This window comes from Anabas testudineus, chromosome 24, assembly GCF_900324465.2.
Source record: "Anabas testudineus chromosome 24, fAnaTes1.2, whole genome shotgun sequence".
In the NCBI taxonomy this organism is placed as follows: domain Eukaryota; kingdom Metazoa; phylum Chordata; class Actinopteri; order Anabantiformes; family Anabantidae; genus Anabas; species Anabas testudineus.
The window spans coordinates 16,697,072-16,710,172 of record NC_046632.1 but is presented as its reverse complement, the minus strand read 5'-3'; the positions used below and the strand labels follow the sequence as shown (position 1 = coordinate 16,710,172).

Sequence of the window (13,101 nt, the reverse complement as noted above, 5' to 3'; positions counted from 1 at the left end):
AGGAAGGAAGGAAGGAAGGAAGGAAGACAGACTTCATTATATTATTATTATCATTTCATTAATATCAGTGTTGATACCTGTCATTTAACAATATATCAATATCAGTGAACTCTGATTACGTGTTAATCTGATGGAATAAGATCAGTAAATTTAGTTTTTACCTGGTAAGAAGAAACTCCAAGATACGTCTCGATTTCATACAGTGCAATATCATTGCGGCTACATTCCAGGAAGTGTTGATCATAGAACAGACGGTCCACAGTGAGGAGGACGTTCGGGTTTGTCACCAATCTCCTGCTTTCAGCTACAATAAGGCCAGAATTGAAGGTGTGATGCATCACCACCAGAATTACTGGTTTACCAGCTGTAAATACAGAGATAGCACAACGATATAAGACAAACTAAAGTTTTATTTTTCCATCATCTGTAACATTAGTCGTGGTGATAATTATTCCTGTTTCAGCCCTGTTTATTTTACAAGATGTCCTTGGTCCTATGTTTTATTACCTCTTTCTTCTTCATGATGCAAATTTTAACACAGAGATTTGTCAAATGTCTCTTTATATCTCAGAGCAGTCAGTGTGAAACTGACAGTTCTTACTAGGCATTTTGTCCTGGGCCTCTTTGATGTCCGTGCCAACACGAGAAGCGATGGGACAAAAAACCAGAACATAGTCACATTCTTCAGGAGAGTTCACCTCCGTGTGGCCAACACCTTTAAGCTTTTCAACAAGGTCACGATGAGCCCCATTAGTGTTTCCCGCCAAGAAGACAAAGAATGTTTTCCATGAAACTACAGATGAATAAAGAAGAAGGGTTGAAACACAAACTGTAACAGTGTAAGTGCCTGGTTCAGTCTGTTTAGGTTTAGGCTGATTTAGTTAACGTATAAACCTATGTTTATAGGTTAATAGCACAAAGAGAACCTCTGACATGTATACAACCTATAAATGTTGATATAAATATTCATAAGAGCACTTTTACATGTCTATTGCAATCAGTAAATGTAGCTTATACACTTAGAGTCTAACATGTACGCACTAGTTGCAGCCTGGAAAGAGCAACATGTCGGCCTATAAAAACAGGAAGTGTGTTTTCTTACCAGATGCTTGTTCAGTCATGTCTCTAAAGAAGAGACAAAGAAACACAGAAATCTTTAGTATATGACGTTTAACATAAATAAATAAAGTTAAACTAGGAAATAATGCGTAGATGCATCAAACTTTTTCATCAGAGCTGTTCAGCACAATCTTCTACTGGTCCAGAAATAGAAATAAATACCTTGGAACTCTATGATACGTAATATCCCGACGCATAGTTGAAAACCAGCAGTTCACAGCCTCTCAGGGATTATTCAAAACATTTCAAGATGCTTACTTACGGTACAGAATTTTCTACTGCTGTCTCTGTTATTTCCGTCTCTGCAGAGCAAGACTGACGGGGAGGAGTGTTCAGAGTTTAACAGTTTCACTTTCGTTTGTAACAACATGTTCCTCTGTTCAGAGCCAAACAGGATGTGAACACGTGGGACATTCAGCTCTGTCAGTGTAAGATGTCTGAGGAAGGAGTAACTGCACAGAAAACCTGTGCTACTCATCCAGTGCAATACACGAGTTCAAATAAAAGTTTAAACAAGGTATCTGTGGCGTAAAGTGTTGCATAGTTTATCATCTACTGCAGGAGGAAGTCACGGAAAACAACCTCTAACCACACTTCCTCTATGCAGCTGTAGCATAAGGTTAGAAGTTCAGAAGTGCATGTAATGTTATAAGAAGTTAACATGCAGTTAACAAGGCAGTAAATTAGTCCCCACCCACAGTGTGAGCAGCTTATTACTATTCTACACATGCACCATGCGTTCAGCACAGACATGCAGGAAACTGTTGTAGCTGGTAGTAGATCGAGAAGTGATGTAATTAATATGACCTGGACAGAATCTGTAACAATCATCTTCATCCGTCAAAGGCTTTTATATGTTTTGTTTTGTTTTTTTGAGACATTAACTCAGACATGAAGTCCATCACATGTATTTATTATTACAGAGAGACACATGTACAGAGACAAATATATAGCATATAACTTATAATACTTTATGAATAACACCTTCATATTTTAAGCAGCAACAGTGATTTTAAAGAGATGTTTGTGTTTTAAACTAAATGTACTAATGTACTAACTCAGACGTTGTACGTGCCTCAAAACATTCTTGGGTTGTGAGGAGCCTTGATCATTTTCCAGGCTTCAGCACTCTCCTTAAATGATACACTTAGTCAATATAAGTCTGTATTGGTGGTAAAGAGATTTCTTCTGAAAGTAATTGAAATGCAGGTGATAAGGGATTGAATTCACTTCAGCTCTGTGGAAGTCTTAATTCACCTAAGTAAAGTTTTAACTGAAGAGTGTTTTTAATTTTCCTTGTTGATAAAATCTCTCCATGATGTAGGTAGATTAGGTAGCCAGTCCCATAGAGTCTAAAACAGAGAGAGAAACAGAACATTAAGTCTTCTCATATCACTTGAATCTCAAACAACAAAAATAATAATATCCCATCATTAATACAAGTGTAATGTTGGAATATGTTTTATAGGGTTAATGTTTTATTTCACCATGCCCCCACTGCAGCTCTTAACAAAATCAAAGAGGAGTTTTTATACTACTAGACCCTGGTTTACACATATCAGTGACTATTTTAAGATACATATAATCACACACTATAACTGTATGAGTGATGACTGTACTTCATACAGTCTGATTTACTCAGATTTCAAAATTATCTGAAATCTGAGTAATAACAAGTATTAATAATCAAAGTGCATCATTGAACAGTGACGATCTTTTATTAAAAACATCACATCATCAGTAAATTGATTCTTCATTTTAGTCGTTACCTCTGGAACATGAAGACACTTCTTAACTTCACACCATGCAGTTTTATTGCAGCTACATTCCAGGACGTGTTGATCATAGAACAGACAGTCCACAGTGAGGAGGACGTTTGGGTCGGTCACTAATCTCCTGCTTTCAGCTAAAACACGGTCAGGATCAAAGGTGTGATGCATCACCACCAGAATTACTGGTTTACCAGCTGGAAGCACAAAGATAACAAAACCAAAGATTCAGAAACATTCTGCTGTTATTCTCAATCCAGCCACTAGATGCCCTCTCACCTTCCCTTCATTCTCAGCCACAGTCACTTAGTCAGCTGTTCACAGTTCCCTGATCTTACTTTCATCTGCATTCTTCACATCGTCCATCCTGAGCCATCGCTGGCCATTTTTTCCACGCCCTACTTGTCTATCTAGACTTTACCTGTTTGTGTCATTTACCTGCCTGTTACCAACCATTCTCTGATCTCCAACTGTCCGTTCTGTCTAACCTGTGTCTGCTGGACTTTATTACATTCCTGTGCATTTCATATTATACAAATTCAAACCACAGACAGGTTACAGCTGCTTTAAATTAAAAACATGTCTAATAAGAAGTTGTAAATGATGCTGGGTCCATTTCTCTCCTTGTGCAGTGATTTACTAGTAGAAAACATACAAAATCAATCATTATGTGAAGTTTGATGCCAACTTTAACACTGGTTTGTGAACTTTCTCGTCATATCTCTGAACAATGGTGACAAATTGGTCAAACATTGGACAACAGCAGTACTTACCAGGAGTTTTATCCAGAGCCTCTCTGACGTCCATTCCAACCCCTGTAGCGACAGGACAAAAAACCAGAACATAGTCACATTCTTCAGGAGAGTTCACCTCAGTGTGACCAACACCTTTAAGCTTTTCAACAAGGTCATGATGAGCCCCGTTAGTGTTTCCCGCCAAGAAGACAAAGAACTTGTTCCATGAAGCTGTGGAAGAATGAAGAAGAACATTTGAGTCTTGAACTATAGTCACATCACACTAACAAAAACATGAGAAGAAAAGTCATGAGAAAATGAATCGGCATTTTTTTATAGGGCATCCTTCGCAATAGCAATTAGCCCCCCAACCCCACCCCCAATGAAAGCCACTGTGTAATTTCATTCCTGACTCTGAGCGATGTGTCTCACAAACACGTTGTCAACGTGACAGGTTAAAAAAGTAATAAGTCAGTTTATTAAAACAGGAAACTTGTTTTCTTACCAGGTGTTTGTTCATGGGTCACCTCTCTGAGGAAGAGACAAACAAACATAAAGAAACTTTAGATTAACACAGTTACATAAAGTAAAATAAGGCAGAAGGGTTAATAAATAAATAAATAAATAAAATAAGATGCCTAATTAGAAAAGATGCTGCTGCTGCTGCTGCTGCTGTTGCTGCTATCTCTGCTATCTCTGTCCCATAATGCTGAGAGAAATAACTACGACTCCTTTGTGCCAGTTTAACACAGAAAGAAGAAGATATGATCTGAACAATAAGAGGAAGCAGTGACTGCGTAAAAAAGGTATGACACTCTTTTATATAAATAAGAAAGACTGTAAGAGAAGAACGGTGCAGTACACCAGGAGTTTAATTCATCATCTAGGAGAAAACCACAGTAGCCTGTGCAGCTTATTGGAAGAAGTAATAACTCATCACATACAGTAAATTAACAAGGCAGTAAATGGTTCCCACCATATTTTATAATAAATAAGAATGACCGACTTTTTTTACATTGACATCTACAAGAGACAAAGACTAAGAACCAGAACTTTCTCATGGTCACATTTTAAAAGGTTTCTTTATTTTTAACAAGTTTCTGTCACATTTCCCAAAACCTACTTTTCTCTTTTAACCTCGGCATCGGAGTCACCTGGGGGGGCCGAATGGTTTACCTAGAAACGCAGAGTTATCACGATCAAATGAGTGAGAAACAAAACCAGTTATTTTTTTACTACATCTGAAGTAAAGAATCTGTCTATAAACTTGTTATTATGAACAATACTGATTTTCTGCCTGAAGGTGAACTACATTTTGTTAGATTCTTGTTATAAGAAATATTTCTTTAACAGAAAATGAAGCCAGACCATCATTTGTAACAATTCTAGACTGATATTATAATGATATATTAATGTCAAAACACTGTTGTATATGTATATGTATACAATGGGTACAGGTCTTGTTGGAACCTGTACAAACTCATTATCAATCATTAGTTCTTACCAGGCAGGAGCTCATTGATGTCAGCCTGAGGATCAACATAATAAAAAAACTGAACATAGTCACATTCTTCAGGAACATTTACCTCAGTGTGACCAACACCTTTAAGCTTTTCATCACGGTCATGATGAGCCCTGTTAGTGTTTCTTGCAAATAAGGCAACGACTGCTGTGGATGTATAAAGAACATTTGAGTCTTATTGATTCAGCTGTAGAGTAAATCTGTGTAGTCAAATACCTGAACATGAGGAAGCTCAGTCTAAACTAAATTCTTAAGCAAGATTCATCAAATAATAATCTGTTGGGACTTTGTTCATCATTTTCTGTAGGATCATCACCATGACAAACATATATAAATCATTTTAAGAGCACTTTTAAATGTTTACTGAAATTACTACATGTTGCATGTCCACTTTAAAATCTAAATCTTTGATAGCAGCAATATTGAAAGAGCGATATATCAGTTCATAAAACTGAAATTAGTTCCTTTTAGGATTAGGCAGATGTATAAATGTAAGTTTAACTGATACAGGAGAATCTCTCAAGGAGCTAAATAACACTATAAAGAGCATGTATGGATTGTTCTGATAGAGGCCTTCATAAGAAAATATTGCATGTTGCATTTTATAAAGAGACAACATAAATCTGATGTGAAATTAATTAAAGTCACACTTACACTCCATAGGGGCCTGTAAAAAAAGAAAAGAAACAAAACATGAGAAAATTAAACTGCATTATGCATCATTTTATTCATGTCAGATGAAACACAGGGATCATATCTGTCCTTTGACAACATATAAAAATCTTTGATTCATGTTTTTTGTATAAAATAAATCACGTCATTACCCGGGAACCAGAAACTTCAAGATACTGAACTGTATACTAGACTATAACTGTATGAGTGATGACTGTACTTCAATATGAGTTAAGTAATAACATTTGAAAAAAGTCATCTGAAACCTGAGTAATAATAAGTATTAATAATCACAGTGCATCATTGAACCAGTGTCAGATCAAACACAGTGATGATCTTTTATTAAAAACATCACATCATCAGTAAATTGATTCTTCATTTTAGTCGTTACCTCTGGAACATGAAGACTCTTCTTGACTTCACACCATCCAGTTTCATTGCAGCTACATTTCAGGACGTGTTGATCATAGAACAGACAGTCCACAGTGAGGAGGACGTTCGGGTCGGCCACTAATCTCCTGCTTTCAGCTACAACACGGTCAGGATCAAAGGTGTGATGCATCACCACCAGAATTACTGGTTTACCAGCTGGAAGCACAGAGATAACAAAACGAGATCAGAATTTTATTTTTACTGTTTCTTTAGGCCTTATCTAAGCTTTTTGTCTCAGTCTTGTTTATTCTGGCTTCTCTTCCTGTGACCTGCTATTCTCAATCCAGCCACCAGATGCCCTCTCACCTTCCCTTCATTCTCAGTCTCTCTTACTCAGTTGTGTTTTTCTGCTTCTTGTTTACGTCCTACTTTTCTATTTAGACTTTGCCTTTTTGTGTGATTTAGCTGCCTGTTACCAACCATTCTCTGTGAGATTCCTGTCCATTTTGTATTATTGATATTGTAAACACAAAGTTCACCACCTTTCTGTGGCTTTCAGGTGGCGTTAATCTGTATTCATTCAATAAGAGAAAGTGGAAGAGGAGTGTAAAAAAAATAACCGTAGCCACAGTCTGCTAACTATTGTCACACCACTCTCTCTCACCACAGGTTACAGCTGCTTTAAATTAAAAACATGTCTAATAAGAAGTTGTAAATTATGCTGGGTCCATTTCTCTTCTTGTGCAGTGATTTACTAGTAGAAAACGTACAAAATCAATCATTACGTAAACTTTGATACCAACTTTAACACTGGTTTGTGAACTTTCTCGTCATATCTCTGAACAATTGTGTCAAATTGGTCAAACATTGGACAACAGCAGTACTTACCAGGAGTTTTAGCCAGAGCCTCTCTGACGTCTATTCCAACCACTGTAGCGACAGGACAAAAAACCAGGACATAGTCACATTCTTCAGGAGAGTTCACCTCAGTGTGACCAACTCCTTTAAGCTTTTCAACAAGGTCATGATGAGCCCCGTTAGTGTTTCCCGCCAAGAAGACAAAGAACTTGTTCCATGAAGCTGTGGATGTACAGAGAATATTAAAGTCTTGTCACAATAAAAGTCAACACGTTTCTGTATTCAGTAGTAACATCATCATAACCTCTGTCAAATTGTTGATGGTAGTTTTTGTTTTTAGGTCAGTAGAAGTGTTCAAAATATAAATGAACAAATGCAGAGATCCACAACTAGCAAGTGCTCCTCACTACATGTTCATGAAAACTATCACAGGAACTGTTTCTCTCTCTCTTTTCTTCTGTTGATTAGAGTTAATCTCCTTTTGGCAGTGATTTCCTGTTGTGACTCTTGTTTTGTGATGTTCTAGTTTCAGTTGTGATTTGTCATGTTACCAAAAACCATAATCCTTACAGCGACAAGCTGTGAATCCTAAAATTCTGCTTTTTAGTAAACATTTATTCCAAGATTTTTATATTCAGACCAAAAAGTCAACTTGTTTTCTTACCCGCTGCTTGTTCCTGAGTCATTTTCTCTGAGGATGAGACAAAAACACAGAGACAAACGATCAGTCCACATCTGGAAGTTGAGTCATGGCAACTGGACTTAATTAGCTAATTTAATTACTTAAGCAAAACGAGGGATGAGTTTGAACATGCATCTTATTACATGTTAGTGTAATAAATGTGGGTATAAAGTTACCAGGCAGAAAACGCTGCCTTTCAAAATAAAAGCCTTTATTCACAAGAGCAAGTACACAAACGAACAAAAGACATTTGTTAAATGATACTGACGAGTCACTGTTGAATTAAAAGGGTTACAGTGAGTCAGTGCAGCACATTTAAAAATGTCCTTAAATTGTGAAAACGGCTACACACAGGGTTTTTAACACAGCAATAAACCTTCCCACTATCTTGATGTCTTTGTTGCAGGAAGCTCTTCATGCTGCAACCAACACCCCCCAAACAAAGAGTCCCAGTAAAATAAAACATCAATTGATAATCGATCAAACTCTGATGTACAGCAGAGATTCAGCTTCGCAGCTCGATGGTTTCCAACATTTCAAGCCTCTTACCTGATAAATACCAGCTGCTGTCTGTGGACAGGTCCGTAACAAACCTACAAGAGAAATAATGTTTCACTTTCACTTTTGTTTTGGGGACTTCCTTTAACCATTAACACAGGAAGTGCGCAGATCTAACGAGGAACTGTGTCAGTGTGGAGAAGGAGAAGCTGTGAGAAACTGATCTGAGACTCAATCTGAGAACAACATGTAGGAAAGTGAAGTGTAGTTAACATTTTCTTTATTCAAATAAAAGATGGGTGGGTCCTCCATACAACTGTGACAATAACTGGCTCTAGCATAGATTAGATTTACATGATGTCTGTGAGGCCTTCAAAGACAGTTTAATGTGGTGATAATGTAACAGTTGAAACTTTTTGCTTTTGTCAAACGTGATGATGAAACCTCTGAGCTCTTTTTGTTTCTTATCCATTCAGCACTTTAGCAACAACTGTAACCGTGACTGTGAATTTCACCTGTACAGTTACAAACAAGAGAATGAAAGTGGGTTTTTTAGGATGCTGAAGATTGATGTGATCTGAAATAGAGAGAAAAACAAAGCTGGAAGTCAACTGGATTCTCAAACACTAAAATAAGAATATTCCTACATTAATGTCCTTCATTTATTTTATTTTTTTTAATCAGGTGAATTGAAATTTAAAATGTACATTGTATAAAGAAATAGAAGTAATCATAATAGAAATATGAGTAATTATAAATGAATAATTAAAGTGCGTAATTTAACCGGTGTTGATAAAAAACAGTGATGATCTTTTATTAAAAACATCACAACATCAGAGAACTGATTCAGAGAACTGAAATGTAGCTTATACACTTAGGGTCTAACATGTACGCACTAGTTGCAGCATGGAAAGAGCAACATGTCAGCCTATTAAACAGGAAGTGTGTTTTCTTACCAGATACTTGTTTAGTCATTTCTCTAAAGAACAGAGAAACAGAGAAATCTTTAGTATATGACGTTTAACATAAATAAATAAAGTTAAACTAGGAAAGAATGCGTAGATACATCAAACTTTTTCATTACAGCTGTTCAACACAATCTTCTACTGGTCCAGAAACAGAAATAAATACCTTGGAACTCTATGATACGTAATATCCCGACGCATAGTTGAAAACCAGCAGTTCACAGCCTCTCAGGGATTATTCAAAACATTTCAAGATGCTTACTTACGGGACAGAATTTTCTACTGCTGTCTCTGTTACTTCCGTCTGAACACTCCTCCCCCTCAGTTTAACACTTTCACTTTCGTTTGTAACAACATGTTCCTCTGTTGCTGGGCCCTGTCTCACCTGGAGTCCCCTGGGAGCACTGTGAGAGTCATGGTTTTTTTTTAATTTCTCCAGTGCTTTTAACACCATCATCCAGCCATCACTGCTGAGGAGGAAGCTGGAGGTGGCAGGCGTGGACCAACATCTGGCTGCTTGGACCATCAACTACCTCACACACAGTCCAGAGTTTGTGAGGCTGCGTGACTGTTTGATGTGGTAGTCTGCAGCACGGGGGCACCTCAAGGGACTTTGCTCTCCCCTTTCCTGTTCACACTGTACTCATTGGACTTTAAATACAACTCCCACCACTGTCACCTACAGGAGTTCTCAGATGACAGCGCCATTGTTGGCTGTGTATCCAGGGGGGACGAGCAGGAGCACAGGGGGGGTCATCTCTGACTTTGTGGGCTGTTGTGAAAATAAACACCTGATCCTAAACACCAGCAAGACAAAGGAGCTGGTTCTTGACTTCAGGAGGTCCCCTCCACCACACATTTAAATACCTGGGTGTTCACCTCAACAATAAACTGGACTGGTCTAGAAACACGGACGCTCTGTACAAGAAGGGCCAGCACAGTACCACCATGACACACTATGTACCTACACGCTGTATTTAATTTGTTGTTGTTGTTGTTTCTTTCGTTTGTTTTTATACTCAGTGGTATTGACTGGTTATAGGCAGTAAATTAGTCCCCACCCATAGTGTGAGCAGCTTATTACTATTCTACACGTGCACCATGCGTTCAGCACAGACCTGCAGGAAACTGTTGTAGCTCGAGTAGATTGAGAAGCCTAACGGAGGCTCGTCTCTTGCTCTTTTCGTAATTAATATGACCTGGGACACAATCTGTAACAATCATCTTCATCTGTCAAAGGCTTTTATGTTTTGTTTTGTTTTTTTGAGACATTAACTCAGACATGAAGTCCATCACATGAATTTATTATTACAGAGAGACACATGTACAGAGACAAATATATAGCATATAACTTATAATACTTTATGAATAACACTTTCATATTTTAAGCAGCAACAGTGATTTTATAGAGATGTTTGTGTTTTAAACTTAATGTACTAATGTACTAACTCAGACGTTGTACGTGCCTCAAAACATTCTTGGGTTGTGAGGAGCCTTGATCATTTTCCAGGCTTCCAGGCTGTGGTAAAGAGATTTCCTCTGAAGGTAATTGACATGCAGGTGATAAGGGATTGAATTCACTTCAGCTCTGTGGAAGTCTTAATTCACCTAAGTAAAGTTTTAACTGACGAGTGTTTTCAATTTTCCTTGTTTTTACTTTTCCACCATGGCATAGATACATTCATAGATGGCCAGTCCCATCGAGTCTAAAACAGAGAGAGAAACAGAACATTAAGTCTTTTCATATCACTTGAATCACAAACAACAAAAATAATAATATCCCATCATTAATACAAGTGTAATGTTGGAATATGTTTTATAGGGTTAATGTTTTATTTCACCATGTCCCCACTGCAGCTCTTAAAAAAATTCAGAGAGAGTTTTTATACTACTACACCCAGAGTTAAACATATTAATAACTCTTTTAAGATGCATATAATCACATACGCTAACTGTATGAGTGATGACTGTACTTCATATCTGAAAAAACTGATCTGAAACCTGAGTAATAATAAGTATTAATAATCACAGTGCATCATTGAACCAGTGTCAGATCAAACACAGTGATGATCTTTTACTAAAAACATCACATCATCAGTAAATTGATTCTTTATTTTAGTCGTTACCTCTGGAACATGAAGACTCTTCTTAACTTCACACCATCCAGTTTCATTGCGGCTACATTTCAGGACGTGTTGATCATAGAACAGACAGTCCACAGTGAGGAGGACGTTCGGGTCGGTCACTAATCTCCTGCTTTCAGCTACAACACGGTCAGGATCAAAGGTGTGATGCATCACCACCAGAATTACTGGTTTACCAGCTGGAAGCACAGAGATAACAAAACGAGATCAGAATTTTATTTTTACTGTTTCTTTAGGCCTTATCTAAGCTTTTTGTCTCAGTCTTCTTTATTCTGGCTTCTCTTCCTGTGACCTGCTATTCTCAATACAGCCACCAGATGCCCTCTCACCTTCCCTTCATTCTCAGTCTCACTCACTCAGTTGTGTTTTTCTGCTTTTTGTTTACGTCCTACTTTTCTATTTAGACTTTGCCTTTTTGTGTGATTTAGCTGCCTGTTACCAGCCATTCTCTTTGAGATTCCTGTCCATTTTGTATTATTGATATTGTAAACACAAAGTTCACCACCTTTCTGTGGCTTTCAGGTGGCGTTAATCTGTATTCATTCAATAAGAGAAAGTGGAAGAGGAGTGTAAAAAAACAAACCGTAGCCACAGTCTGCTTACTATTGTCACACCACTCTCTCTCACCACAGGTTACAGCTGCTTTAAATTAAAAACATGTCTAATAAGAAGTTGTAAATGATGCTGGGTCCATTTCTCTCCTTGTGCAGTGATTTACTGATAGAAAACATACAAAATCAATCATTATATAAAGTTTGATGCCAACTTTAACACTGGTTTGTGAACTTTCTCGTCATATCTCTGAACAATGGTGTCAAATTAGTCAAACATTGGACAACAGCAGTTCTTACCAGGAGTTTTATCCAGAGCCTCTCTGACGTCTATTCGAACCACTGTAGCGACAGGACAAAAAACCAGAACATAGTCACATTCTTCAGGAGAGTTCACCTCAGTGTGACCAACACCTTTAAGCTTTTCAACAAGGTCATGATGAGCCCCGTTAGTGTTTCCCGCCAAGAAGACAAAGAACTTGTTCCATGAAGCTGTGGAAGAATAAAGAAGAACATTTGAGTCTTGAACTATAGTCACATCACACTAACAAAAACATGAGAAGAAAGGTCATGAGAAAACAAATTAACATTTTTTTATAGGGCATCCTTCACATCAGCAATTGGCCCCCCCAACCCCACCCCCAATAAAAGCCACTGTGTAATTTCATTCCTGACTCTGAGCAATGTGTCTCACAAACACGTTGTCAACGTGACAGGTTAAAAAAGTAATAAGTCAGTTTATTAAAACAGGAAACTTGTTTTCTTACCAGGTGTTTGTTCATGGGTCACCTCTCTGAGGAAGAGACAAACAAACATAAAGAAACTTTAGATTAACACAGTTACATAAAGTAAAATAAGGCAGAAGGGTTAATAAATAAATAAATAAATAAAATAAGATGCCTAATTAGAAAAGATGCTGCTGCTGCTGCTGCTGCTGCTGCTATCTCTGCTATCTCTGTCCCATAATGCTGAGAGAAATAACTACGACTCCTTCGTGCCAGTTTAATACAGAAAGAAGAAGATATGATCTGAACAATAAGAGGAAGCAGTGACTGCGTAAAAAAGGTATGACACTCTTCTATATAAATAAGAAAGACTGTAAGAGAAGAACGGTGCAGTAAACCAGGAGTTTAATTCATCATCTAGGAGAAAACCACAGTAGCCTGTGCAGCTTATTGGAAGAAGTAATAACTCATCACATACAGTAAATTAACA

At 37.5% G+C, this 13,101-nt stretch overlaps 1 protein-coding gene across 1 annotated transcript in view; it reads right to left on the bottom strand.

The window, feature by feature from the left end:
* The window catches only part of LOC113149351, a 35,971-nt gene that overhangs the window by 1,019 nt on the left and 21,851 nt on the right, over positions 1 to 13,101 (bottom strand). Inside the window, exons 24-33 of the mRNA XM_026341424.1 lie at positions 12,787 to 12,876; positions 12,654 to 12,679; positions 12,187 to 12,378; positions 11,318 to 11,514; positions 5,799 to 5,811; positions 5,209 to 5,291; positions 4,746 to 4,798; positions 4,128 to 4,153; positions 3,662 to 3,853; positions 162 to 364 (exon numbers count right to left, since the gene is read on the bottom strand). Of these exons, the coding sequence (XP_026197209.1) occupies positions 162 to 364; positions 3,662 to 3,853; positions 4,128 to 4,153; positions 4,746 to 4,798; positions 5,209 to 5,291; positions 5,799 to 5,811; positions 11,318 to 11,514; positions 12,187 to 12,378; positions 12,654 to 12,679; positions 12,787 to 12,876 (1,075 nt within the window). The remainder of the gene's footprint in view (positions 1 to 161; positions 365 to 3,661; positions 3,854 to 4,127; positions 4,154 to 4,745; positions 4,799 to 5,208; positions 5,292 to 5,798; positions 5,812 to 11,317; positions 11,515 to 12,186; positions 12,379 to 12,653; positions 12,680 to 12,786; positions 12,877 to 13,101) is intronic.